At 40.5% G+C, this 13,953-nt stretch overlaps 1 protein-coding gene across 1 annotated transcript in view; it reads right to left on the reverse strand.

Moving 5' to 3' along the window:
• Positions 1-13,953, reverse strand: part of LOC141221658 (protein ELYS-like) — a 106,104-nt gene that overhangs the window by 40,610 nt on the left and 51,541 nt on the right. Inside the window, exons 20-23 of the mRNA XM_073666555.1 lie at positions 13,766-13,953; positions 13,485-13,629; positions 3,199-3,330; positions 1,878-2,007 (exon numbers count right to left, since the gene is read on the reverse strand). Coding sequence (XP_073522656.1) covers positions 1,878-2,007; positions 3,199-3,330; positions 13,485-13,629; positions 13,766-13,953 — 595 coding nt within the window. The remainder of the gene's footprint in view (positions 1-1,877; positions 2,008-3,198; positions 3,331-13,484; positions 13,630-13,765) is intronic.

Genomic DNA, 13,953 nt, shown 5'->3' on the forward strand with positions numbered 1-13,953 from the left:
ATAATGAAGCCTCTTTTCTGGCCTTCATAGGACACCATAGTCAGCAGCTATGACGTCACCAGCTCCTTCCGCCCGTGTGGTTACCAGGGATGCTACCGGACGGAGTGCCCTGGCTCTACATAGCACTTAGGAGATTACAGCTCCCTGCTTTACTGTATGGCCCAGGACCTGACAGCAGGTAATTGTGGGCTTCGGAGTACGTACAGGGGAGTAGACACCCCGCACTCTTTACTCACCAGGAATTCACGCCTCTAATCAAGGGACCAGCCCCACTAACTGTATGCTTTTACTAAGCACCGTGTATTCATTCTTACAGACTATGAGCTATTTAGCGGCATAGCAGGCACGTTTCCAATAGCAGCAGCATTTCTTACCATGCAAATGGACGTTAAACAGAGAAACATTATATTTATTAACGCTTTGCCTAAATATCATATATAGCTTGTCTCCTTAGGAATATTATTTTATTGTCCAAGTTAATTTCCATTGTGAAATTTGTTTAATATAAATTCTAGATATTACTTTCTGTTTTGCGTGCTCCTCTTTTCTATTCTCTGCTACCTCCAATCAGTGCGACAGTACCATCTATTTATGACTATTTACGGGCCGTCACACAGGACCCGTGCTTCTGGCTGCAGCCTAGTATTTCTTCCTTACCATCTCCTTTGGCGCTAGTATATGTTGATACTACATTTCTGTTTATTTTATGCATACATTTTTGTATTAATAGGCAGACGACAATCCATAATGTTCCTGTCTTGGCATTTACACATTGGTCTATGGGCAGAACTTTTGCACATAAGAATTGAACACTATTTATGAAGCTGGAGATGAAGGTCATACGCGCAGTCCCACTATATATCGCTTTCTTTTCACTGAATACGCATTGCTCTTACCTGTACATTATACATTTACATTTGGTACTTCCATTAGTCATCTCTGACACATGCATATTGTTTTTATTTGTACGTCACACGTCGGTGCCCCTAACAGACCCATGTGGTGTATTGATCGGTCATTTCTTACAGAGCTCAGATCAGACCTGGAGCGAGGGGTGGAACATTTGAGGCTTTATATTACTTATGTGCATCAGTGCAGAGCCAGATGTCAGTCAAAGTGCTGTGAGCGGTGACTGGCCGGGCACACCTGTCTGTATGGCTTAAAGTCAGCGACTCCCTGGAGTAATATAGTTCATTTTCTCTAAGAAGCTGCACTTTCAGGACAAAGTAGCTTTAAAGGGGTTATCCACTACTTTACATTGATGCCCTATCCGTAGGATAGAGCATCAATGTATGATTGGCTGGGGTCCCGCACGCGGCACCCCTGCCGATCGGCTGTTATCGGTGTCAGGTGTCGCCAGCCGGAAGTCTCTACCTGCAGTGCCCGCCGCTTGTAACTGAACATCGGCCTCCCGATGAATGGGAGGAGGATGTGCAGTTACAAGCGGCGGCCACTACAGACAGACAGCCAAGCACCGCAGGCAAGGACTTCCGGCCGGCGGCCGCTGCACCGATAACAGCTGGTCGGTGGGGATGCCGCGGGCGGGACCCTGGCCGATCATACATTCATGCCCTATCCTATGGATAGGGCATCAATGTTAAAGCAGTGGGCAACTCCTTTAAGTCCTGCCCAGCCTAACTTGCAGATTAACGCTATATTGCCAGGTTTGTACCATTATTAAACGTGACAGTATCCCTTTAAATGTTTTTTAAACAGCTGTAATAGAAAGTAAGCAAAGTAACCTCAAGTTCATCTGACTTGAAAACTATGAATTTCCAGCAAATGCCAAAGCAATTCCAATATCTGTCCCCTCAAAATTAATGAAGGTGAAGTTAATAAGATATTACATACAGCCGAAAGCTACAACTTTCAGTTACCTTTCTTCCAAACAATAGAAGGATAGGATCTGGCCAGAGTTTGCTGCACACTTGGGAGTATTTTGACATAGTGATCCACTATAGAGTTTCTGGCAGCTCCTCTTTCCAGCTGGCATCTGTCAAAATCATTCTGCACAGAAAAGAAAAAGTATAAAAATACATCCATAGCTGAACACATTTTTCAGATACTCTCCTCACGAAATGCAACGTAATCTTTACATAGCAAAATGACTATGGGGGATTGCTTTAGCCAACAATTATTACATAATTAATAACCTGCTGATTGCCAAAATTGTCTGTGAGGTCTGCATATGACTCTGCAATTTAGTTTTGGAACATCCTTGCAGAATCAGCAGCTGCATGGAGATGTGCAGCAGCAGGAATGGAGAACTGCCCGTAAAGAAGGCAGAAATTACACGATCGCTGTATACATTGCTGAAAAAAGCAATGTATACAGATCAAACAAAAAGTTTATAAATTAAATGAAAAAAAGGGGTGATACGAGCGTTGCAGAGTATGACAGGCAGGTAAAGTCATCAACAGAAATTATTAAAGGAATACAAGGCTACATGTTTCAACATTGGACTGATTTCTTACTCAAGTCAGGGATGTATGCCATTTAGGAAGCCGTAATATCCCATTACACTTTGATCCCAGCGATTATATGACCAATTAGTGTCAGGAAGGAGCCAGACCAGATCGAGATGAGCTTTACAATGCATTGATGCGATAGATTTGCTCTGTAATGGGGGATAATATGCCAAGCCAACAATTAAAAAAAGAAAATCTTTTTTAATGATGTTAAAAAAATGTGTGAAACACAAAATAAAAAGATATTTTACATAATTACATAGGTTGCAAAAAAGACCTAGGTCCATCAACCTTCTTCCACCAATTGTACATTTTGTCACTAAATTAACTATAACCCACAAAGTTACGTGTATCAAGGAAATCATCCAGCCGTGTATAAAAGCTGTTATAGTGTCTGCCATTACTACCTCTTGTGGTCGGGCATTCCACAGTCTGACTGCTCTGACTGTAAAGAACCCTTTCCTATGTTTCCTGAAAACAGACACCTCCAACTGGGGGTGAAGCTGCAAGCATCTATATACTGTATTTAAAAGGGGCATTATAAGGCATGTATTCGGCGCTGGCACCTCACCATCTCAGTGTTCAGACAGAACAGTCAGAGAAACTATTTTTGAAAAGGAGAGATAGCCCTTCCAGTCCTTAAAAGACAGAACTATGGAATCACTTTCACTTATTGTTATTACTTACATATATATTCATGATACTCTTTAAAATGAAACAGGGGACTTACTAGGTGATAATTGTTCAGTGACTGGTTTAGCCGCAAAGCTGGTATGTAATTTGCTCTCTGTAAATGATGTACCAACAAGATCTCTTGATTTTGAATACCTCCGTTTGTGCGCAAATATGTATGCAAGTAATCCTATAATAAAAATAAAGATTTATTAAAGCATAAGGCAAAAGGAAACCTTCACGTTCTGTCTGAATCACTGTTCCTACCGGAACAAAAGTGACAATTCTAAAAGAAACGTCGTATAATCGCACAGGAAAATGTCCTACAATTTGTGGCAGTTAACCTTTTCCTGTCACTGCCAGTTTTAGCATTTCTGAATAGGCCATATAAAGGGTTTTTCGTGACACTGTGCTTTATTTCAGGGGTAAATTTAGGTGGATATGTCTTGAAAACAGCTGAAACTTTAACCCCTTAACGACTGCCGATACGTATTAGAACGGCAGTTGTAAAGGGGCCTTATTCCTGATTTGTTTTAAAACGGCGATTGGGAATAAGATTGTAGCGCTGCCCGTCGGCTGTATGCGACAGCTGACACCCTGCTATAATCGGCCCTGGCCGCTTTTGTAACTGATCGGGCAAATTAACCCCTCAAATACTGCTGTCAATCGCAACAGAGCTATTTAAATGGTTGTAAGGGGGTTGCAAGATCCCCTTTGTAACCATGGGACCCACAAAATGAAAACTGCGGGTACCGATGGTTATCATGGTACCTAGAGGTCATCTGATGACCCCAGGGTACGATGGTCCGTAAGATCTAGCTATAAGCCTGGTCTCACAAGCACACTCCGTGACTCACTGACCGTCTCATGCACTGCAGTACACGAAAAATGTCCCACAGTGGGACGAAGTACAAAGAAAAGTGAAAAAGTAAAATAAAATATGTAAAAAACACCCAAAAAAGCACACCCAAATCACAAAAAGTCATTTTGCCACTCAAAAAGCAGTGTTTGTGAAAAAAAACAACCCAAAAACCCCCACAATTGTTAACACCGTATCCAGAACGACCCACTTTATAAAACTGGTCCGTTATTTATTCCTTACGGCTAACGGCGTTAAGAAAATAAAAAAACCACCAAAAATGTCACTTTTTCATCAGACTGACTCACAAAAATTTTTAATAAAAAGCTTTCAAAAAGTTATATGAAGAAAAAAAGAATGGTATAAATTAAAATCGCCAAACCGTCCCGCAAAACAAAAACTGCAATATGGCTCATTCAGCAAAAAAAAAAAAAGTTACAGTTCTCAGAATATGGCAATGTAAAAACTAATTCATTTTTGTAAAACATTGTTTTTAGTGTATAAAAATAGCAAAGCATAAAAAAAAACAATATAAATCTGGTATCTCTGTAATCGTACCGACCCAATGGACAAATCAGTCTTATCACTTACCACACAGTGAACGGCGCAAAAAATAAAAAACATAAATAACTAAATTACTGTTTTTTGTTCATTGTGTCTGAATATCTGAATAAAAAGCAATCATAAAACATTATGTGCCCCAAAATGGCAACAAAAAAATCTGTAACTCGTCCCGCAAAAGAGGGATTTTTGGTACTCACCGTAAAAGCTCTTTCTTTGAGCCTTTATTGGTGGACACAGGTAGCCATGAGTGTATGCATCTGTCGCTGGGAGGCCGCTAGGCAAAAAAAGAATTAGCTCCTCCTCAGCAGTATACACCCATCGACTGGCACAAAGCTCGTCAGTTAGTGAACAAGCAGTAAGAGAAGCAACAAACAACCGAACTATATACAGGCCCAACAGAGGCACATAGGCCCAACATAGGCATAAACCAGGGAGGATGCTGTGTCCCCCAGTGAAGGCTCTAAGAAAGATTTTACAGTGAGTACCAAAAATCCATCTTTCGTTATTGCTTCATTGGTGGACACAGGTAACCATGGGATGTCCTAAATCAGTCCCAAGGAGGGAATAGAATAATTGACAAATCAGCTTGGACGGCAGGCGACCGCCGTTTGCAGAATCTTCATACCTAGGCCAGCATCAACCGAGGCATAGATATCTACTCTGTAGAACCTTGTGAAAGTGTAACGAGATGACCAGGCATCAGCTTTGCCAACAGGCCTCTGAAACCCAGATTTGCAAACAGCCCAGGAAGCCCCCAACACTTGGGTGGAGAGCGCTCTTACTCCCGGAAGGGGTGGCCTGTGTGTAGCGCGATATGCCTCCAGTATAGCCGAGCGAATTCAGCGATGGGTAGATTTTGTAGCAGGGAGATCCTTGCGATGACCCTCAGATGACAAACAAGGTGTCAGAACATCTGAATGAAGCGGTCCTTGATAGGTAGACACAGAGCTCTGCTCAGGTCCAGATTGTGAAGGGATCTTTCAAGGGGATGAACCAGAGATGACCAGAAAGAAGGCAGAACAATGTCCTCGTTGATGTGGAATGAGGAGACTACCTTAAGAAAGGAGGAACTGGTCTGAAAACTACCTTGTCCTGATGGAGAATGAGAAAAGGAGAGCGACTAGAGAGCTGCCAGCTCAAACTCTTCTGATGGACGTGATGGCTACCAAAAAGGCAACCTTCCAGGAAAGGAATGACGACAAGATGTCATGGATAGGTTCGAAGGGGGCTTGCTTATTTTAGGTCCCAAAGGCCTACAGGAGGGGAATAAGGCAAAGCCAGGCGAGCAACTCCATGAAGGAAGGTCTTGAGCTTGGGACGAGAAGCCAAATTCCGTTTAAAAAGAATTGAGAGTGCAGAGATCTGAACCTTGAGAGTACTGATAGAAAGCCCGGAGTCGAGTCCCAACTGGAGAAAAGCCAAGATGGATGGAAGAGAAAAAGACATGTGAGCAGAAAAGGTTGTTTTCACACCATCAAAAAAAAAAAAAGAAAGAAAAAAAAAAGGCCTTCCAAGTCCGATGTTAAATGCGTGAGGACACGGGCTTTCTTGCTCTGACCATGGTCTGTATGACCTGGGATGAAAAACATGCTTCTCTCAAAACCAATGCCATTAAATTCAGAGACCGAGAATTCTGGTGGAAGAGGGGACCCTGAGAGAGAGAGAGTAAGTCCCTTCTGGGCCAGTCTACAGCCACCAAGATTACTGGGACTCCCTCTGCCTTGATCTTCTTGATGACTCTCGGGATCAGTGGCAGAGGCGGAAAGAGGTAAGGAAGATGAAAATGAAATCATGGAATGAGGAGGGTGTCATAACCGACTGCCAGAGGGGTAGCGAGACCTGGCTACGAAGTGAGGCACCATTAGATAGACGTCGGTGGTGCCCCATCTGTGACAGATCTTATCGAACACGATGGGGTTGAGTGTCCACTCGCCCGAGGAGAGTCTGATGACTAAGGAAGTCGGCGGCCCAATTGTCCACCCCCAGAATGTGTACTGACGATATTGCTGGCACGTGTCACTCGGCCCAGACCAGAATCCATGAGACCGCCGTGATAACGGATTTGCGGCGTGTTAAGCCCTGTCGGTGTATGTATGCCACGGCTGTGGCGTTGTCTGATTGAATGCATACTGGATAACCTGCTAGGAGATTCTACCAGTGGAGAAGGGAGATGTAGAAGACTCCATCAGCCAAAAAATAAAAAAAGTTATAGGTCACAGAAAAAAGCGATACAAAATTTTTTTTTCAATAAAACACTCTTTATTGTGTAAAAGCGCCAAAACATAAAAAAAATATATAAAATGTGGCACTGATGAAAACGTACTGACCCAAAGAATAACGCTGCCTTATCAATTTTACCACATGTGGAAATGCATTAAAAAAAACAAAAAAAAAAACAAAAAAAAAAAAAACAATTCCTGAATTGTTGCTTTTTGTTTATTCTGCCTCCTAAAAATCGGAAGAAAAAAGCGATCACAAAATGTCACGTGTCCAAAAATGGTACCAATAAAAAACAAGCCATCACATGACTGTCGGCCAAAATATGGAAAAATTATAGCTCTCAAAATATGGCAATTCTAAAACTAGTCTATGCAAAAAAAAAAAAAAAAAAAAAAGCGTCTTAGTGTGTGACAGCTATCAATCATAAAAATCTGATATGAATCTGGTATCGCTGTAATCGCACCGACCCGAAGAATAAGGTCGTCTAATCACTTATACCGCACGAGGAACGATGTAAAAAATAAACGCTAGGGTTAGGGTTGGGATTTCTTTAAAAGTGAAAAAAAAAAAAAAAAAAGATGATATGGTGACTAGTGTTGAGCGGAAGTGCTCACTACTTGAGTCTGCATCGGGTGCTCAGGTATGCGCTGAGTATCGCGGATGCTCGAGTGACATGCTCAAGTCTCCGCCCCATATGCTTCGTTGCCAAAAAAAAAAAGTTGCGTTGATTGCCTGCCATGCACGAGTGGTCCCCGCATGTTTTTTTTTTTTTGGGTGTCTAACAACCATGAAACATGCGAGCGGGGACTCGAACATGTCACTCGAGCACTCGCGATACATGGTGCATACCCGAGTACTCAAGTAGCGAGCACTTGCACTCAAGACTAATGACAACTTGATGACCTAATGTTATCAAATTCTGTGTCGTACCTCTAAGTTCAAAATGTTCACTATACCCCTTGATAAAATCCTTGAGGGGTCTAGTTTTTAAAATGGGGTCACTTGTGGGGGGTTTCCACTATTTAGGCACATCAGGGGCTCTCCAAACGCGACATGGCTTCCACTCTCAATTCCAGCCAATTTTGTGTTCCTTTCTTTCTGAACCATGCCGTGCGCCAAAACAGTCTATTTTCCCCACATATGGGGTATCGGTGCACTCAGGAGAAATTGCACAACAGTTTTTGGGGTCAATTTTCACCTCTTACCTTTGTGAAAATGAAAAATTTGGGGCTAAAAGATCATTTTTGTGGAAAAAGTTAGCTTTTTTTATTTTCACGGCTCCATGTTCTAAACTACTGTGAAGCACCTTGGGGTTCAGGGTGCTCACTACACATCTAGATAAGTTCCCTGAGGGGTCTAGTTTCCAAAATTGTGTCACTTGTGGGAAGTTTCCACTGTTTAGGCACATCAGGGGCTCTCCAAACACAACATGGCATCCGCTAATTATTCAAGCAAATTTTACATTCAAAAACTCAAATGGCGCTCCTTTCTTTCTGAATCCTGCCGTGCGCCCAAACAGTGGTTTTCCCCCACATAATGGGTATCGGCGTGCTGAGGAGAAAATTGCACAACAAATTTTGGGCTTTATTTTTTCTGTTACACTTGCGAAAATAAAAATTGTGGTCTAAAGTAAAATTTTTGTGAAAAAAAAATAAAAATGTTCATTTTTTTCTTCCACATTCCAAAAATTTGTGTGAAGCACCTGAAGGGTTAATAAACTTCTTGAATGTGGTTTTGAGCACGTTGAGGGGTGCAGTTTTTAGAATGGTGTCCCTTTTGAGTATTTTCTGTCATAAAGGCCCTTCAAAGTCACTTCAAATGTGATGTGGTCCCTAAAAAAAATGGTTCTGTAAATTTTGTTGGAAAAAAGAGAAATCACTGGTCAACTTTTAACCCTTATAACTTCCTAACAAAAAAAAAAATTGGTTCTAAAATTGTGCTGATGTAAAAGTCGACACGTGGGAAATGTAAAAGTAGACACGTGGGAAATGTAAAAGTAGACACGTGGGAAATGTAAAAGTCGACACGTGGGAAATGTAAAAGTAGACACGTGGGAAATGTAAAAGTAGACACGTGGGAAATGTAAAAGTAGAAACGTGGGAAATGTAAAAGTAGAAACGTGGGAAATGTTATTTATTAACTATATTGTGCTACATATCGCTCTGATTTAAGGGCATGAAAATTCAAAGTTTGAAAATGTCTTTTTTTTTTACAAATAAATGCAAGTCATACTGAAGAAATTTTACCACAATCATGAAGTACAATATGTCATGAAAAAACATTCTCAGAATCAGGGGGATCCGTTGAAGCGTTCCAGAGTTATTACCTCATAAAGTGACAGTGGTCAGAATTGTAAAAACTGGCCTGGTCATTAATGAGCCGACCACCCTCGGGGGGTTAAAGAATCTGTCACCAAATTTTTGCTATGTAATCTGAGAGCAGCATGATTTAGAATTTGGAAAATTAGAAATTTTGAAACTCAGAATTTACTGTCATGGAGCCAGATAGCTAGGTCACAAAAAAATAGTTAAGCATTTAAGACGTTAACATAATTTTTCCAACATTTCTTTATTTTGCTTGGCTGTTAGAAGGCTTAAAAGTTAAGCAGAAATTTTTTATAGACATTTACAAAATCTATTTTTGAAGTGACTGAGGGGCATTTATATTGGAAACCCTCAAAAAGTCATGGTGTCCCCTTCCTGACCAGGCAACATTTTTCAATTCTGACCGATGTGTGGCAATAATTCTGGAATGCGACATCATATCTCAGTAATTATGACACATATTAGTGGTAAATTTAGGTCAATATGCTTTGTGTTTATGAAAAGATTGGAAATTTGACAAATTAAAAAAAAAGTCAAACTTTTCATTTTTATGCCTTTAAAAAAAGATGGTCATACCACTAAAAATAAATAAACTAATATTTGCCACATGTCTACTTTACATAAGCAACTTTTTTTTAAAACAATTTTTTTGTTACGTTACAATTGTTAAAAGTTTATCAGCAATTTTTCATTTTTCCAACAAAATAAAAAATGTTGGTTTTGTAAATTAAGTGACTTTGAGGTGCCTATGTGACAGAAAATACCCAAAAGTAACACCTTTTAAAAACTGCACCCCTCAAAGTCTTCAAAGCCACATTCAAGAAGTTTATTAACTCTTTAGGTGCTTCGCCGGAATTAAAGCAATATGGAAGAAAGAATAAATACAATTTTACATTTTTCCCACAAAAATGTTGCTGTGGTCCCAAATGTTTCATTTAAATCGAGAAAAAGGAAAGAATGTACCCCAAAATTTGTTGCAATTTCTCCCAAGTACACAGATACTCCATATGTGGAGGAAAACTACTATTTGGGCGCACGGCAGGGCTTGGAAGGGATAGAGCACCATTTGACTACAAAATTGCCTTCAATAGATAGTTAACTCCATGTCGTGTTTGCAGAGCCCCTATGTGCCTAAACAGTGGAATCCCCCTGACAAGTGACCCAAGTTTGGAAATTACACACCTCAATGAATATTTCTAGAGGTTTGGTGAGCACCTTGAACCCAGAAGTGCTTCACAGAATTTTATAACGCTAACCCGTGAAAATGAAAGATCACATTTTCCATCAAATATGTTGGTTTTGCCCCAAACTTTTCATTTTCACAAGAGAAGCAGGAGTAATTGGGCAACAAAATTTGTTGTGCAATTTCTCCCGAGTACGTCGATAACCCATATTTAGCGGAAAACTACAGGCAGTGCTCGGAAGTAAAGGAGACATATTTGAATTTTGGTGTGCCATTTTGACTGGAATTTATTGGAGAAACCCCCCACAAGTGACCCCATTTTGGAAACTACACCACTTGAGAAATTCATCTAGGGGTGAAATGAGCATTTTTAACCCTCAGGTGACTCACAGAATTGTATAATATTGGACTGAGTAAATTGAAGAAATTGATTAACAAATTGGATAAATTTTTCGAGTTTGCCAATACCCCATATGTGGTTGAAAGCTAGTTTTAAGGCAGAGTGCAAGGCTCAGAAGGGAAGGAGCACCATAGGAGTGCAGATTTGCTGGAATGGTTTGAGGGTGCCATGTTTCATTGGCAGTGTCCCTTACATTGCCAGTTAAACAGACACCACCAATAAATTTCCACACATTACAAACTACACCCCTCAATAAATTCATGCAAGGGTGCAGTTAACATGTGGACATCACATGTGTCTCACAGCATTTTATACCATTGGGTGGTGAAGAAACAATTATCACATTTTTAACACTATAATGTTGTTTTAGCCTTAAATTTTACATTTTTATAAGAATTAATAGGAAAAATTGCACAACTACCTGTGAGGTCCATTTTTCCCCCAGAGCACCAATACCCAACATGTAGCAGGAACTACATTTCAGGCACAGTGGAAAGCTCAGAAGGGAAAGAGCACCATATTGTAGTACAGATTTTACTGTTATGATTTACGGGTGCCATGACCCACTGGAAGAGCCCCTGAGGTGCCAGAACAGCAGAACCTTACCAATAGTGACCCACATTTTACAAACTACACTTCAGTGAATTCACCCTACACCACGGGTGTGTCACAGAATTTTATACCATTGAGCAGTGAAGAAAAATAATTTAATTTTCCATTTTCACACAGGAAAATGGGTAAAAATGGTACCAAAATTTGCCACACAATTTCTTCTGAATGTGGCAATACAGCACTGCTTAGCCATACAGCGAGACTCAGGATGGAAGGAGCATTATTTGTCTCTCTGTGAACAAGTTATAGTAGAATGTGTCACAGAATAATACCTGATGAAGACACCCGAGCAGTCTCAAAAGATTGCTATTTGTTACCATCTTTTCAGTTAGCAATTAAAAGGCATCAACCACTGAGGACTCTTAAATTTGAATATTTTTCTATCTACTGTCTAACACAGTAAAAAGATATTTTTTATCCTGTATTCATACCACAAAAATGTTGTTTTACGAGGGAAAATGGGTAGAAATGGTACCAAAGTTTATCACACAATTTCTGCTGACCAAGCAATACCTCATATGTGGCTATACAGTACTGCTTACCCACATGGTGAGACTCGGGGGGAGGAAGCGCTAGGACTCTTTGAGAATAAATTATTGTAGAATAGTTTGTGGACTCCACATACAGAGCCCAACGTACCAGAAGGGCAGAACCTCCCCCTCGAGTAACCCTATTTTGGAAATTACACCCAATTGGGAATTTATTTACAGGTGTAGTGACAATTTTAATGGATGATGCAGAGTTAAAAATGCAAACCTGCCATTGTAGTGCCCATACATTATGCCCAACCTGTGCTTCCGGAAACATGTACCCCGTAATTTAAGCGGGCCCTCAACGCTACAGAAGTGCCAAATTTGTGGACGCTAAACGTGGTTTAGGCACATTGTGCAGCTTAGACGGAGGGGGGCATTTGGATCTGGGAGTGCAGAATTTGCTGGATTTCTTTTGCGGTGAGCAATTTCACTTTTCCAGAGCCTTTGTGCAACCAGTAAGGTGGAAACCCTCTATATTTCCACTGACAGGTGACGGACCTGAGTGGGGACTTGTTTTTTTGTGAATTAAATCAAAGCTTTTATTGGGAACATTTTACATAACATTTGGGATCACATCTATACTGTGCTCTACGTTGAGCACTTACATTGGGGTTTCCATCTAAATCTCCGAATGATGTGATTCAGATGAAACCCCTGAGGGATCCATTCTCCTCTATGATGATGCAACAGAGTTCCTCTGTACTCGGTCTGGTCTCTCATCATAGAGAGCAGGATAAATGTGAGCTGAGCCTTACTTAAATCTTTAGGAGGCAAAGTGAACAAATCAACAGAATTGGTTTTATTTTTAACGCCTTCACTGTGGGTCAGCATGATTACAGAGACACCAGGTTTATTACTTTTTTTTGTGTTTGGCCACTTTTGCGCCCTAAACCCCCCCCCCCCTTTTATTAAAAAAAACACAACAGTTTTTGCATCCCCATATTTTGAGAACTATAATGTTTGTATATTTCTGCTGACAGTCATGTGAGGACTATAGCTTTTTTTTTTTTTTTATTTCTCCACTGATGAAGCTGTATGGCGTCTTTTTTTTGAGGGAGAAGATGACGACGTTACCAGCTATTTAAATACGTCTTTTTTATTGCATTTTGTTCCACTTTTTTCAATGGTATGATGAAAAAGCATAGTTTGCCATTTTATGGTGTTCACTGAAGGGGTTAAATAGTGAGTTTTATAGTTCGGGTCGTTTTGGATGTGGTAATACAAAATGAGCACTTTTTCGTTTCTCTTTACAGACATATACATATTTATTGAATTATTTTTAATTTTTTGTTCTTATTTAAAAATATTTTTTAAATTTTTTAGTTTTTTTACTTTACTTCATTCCTTTATGGGATTTTACCTTTTATTACTCTGATCACTGGGATAATGCATTACACCTGTCAGTGTTACACAAACAAAAGACTTTTAGGCCATCCTTCTTGCATGGTCTAACAGGCCACTGTAGCTGGCAGACGGAGGTCATTATTTGACCTCAGATTGCCATGACTGCCATCAGGAGCCCGTGTTTGTGTCGCAGGGGTGCTGATTGGGTGGGAGAGGGCTTCTAAAAGCTGCGATAGCGAGAACGAGACAGACAGAGTAAAGAAACTTTCTACAGTCATGGTTATGCTGGCTTTATGGCCTCTTACTTGTTCAGAATCTGTGAAGGCAAGCTTCAGCAAATCTTCCACAAGCCCCATTTCTTGACATGTTTCATACATATGTTTCAGCAGCTCTTCAACATTCAATCGGCTGGAGTGGAGCTTTTGCAGATTCCAGGCCTCAAAAATGTGCCTACAAATTGTGATAGGTCATTAAATATACAGCCAGTGGATACCATAAACCTATCGCTGTGCCCCAATTCATCATGATTCTTTAATTGTCTAAAGACAACTAGAAATTAACATGTGACAAAGGCAACAAAACTTACCTGTTTTCTAAAAATACAGTCATGTGACGTTTGACCTCTGCACTGTTGAATATTGGAGGCTTCATAGCTAGAATATAGCGTAGGGCCAGTCTGTGGTCTCCATGGCACATTAAGGTCTCTATAATCAGATTGTGCTGCCATGGCATTACCTTACTTGTGGCAGGATGGAGCAGACAGTCCACTGAATT

This window comes from Phyllobates terribilis, unplaced genomic scaffold, assembly GCF_046119375.1.
Source record: "Phyllobates terribilis strain yellow unplaced genomic scaffold, ASM4611937v1 Scaffold_327__1_contigs__length_2127877, whole genome shotgun sequence".
NCBI classification, from domain to species: Eukaryota; Metazoa; Chordata; class Amphibia; order Anura; family Dendrobatidae; genus Phyllobates; species Phyllobates terribilis.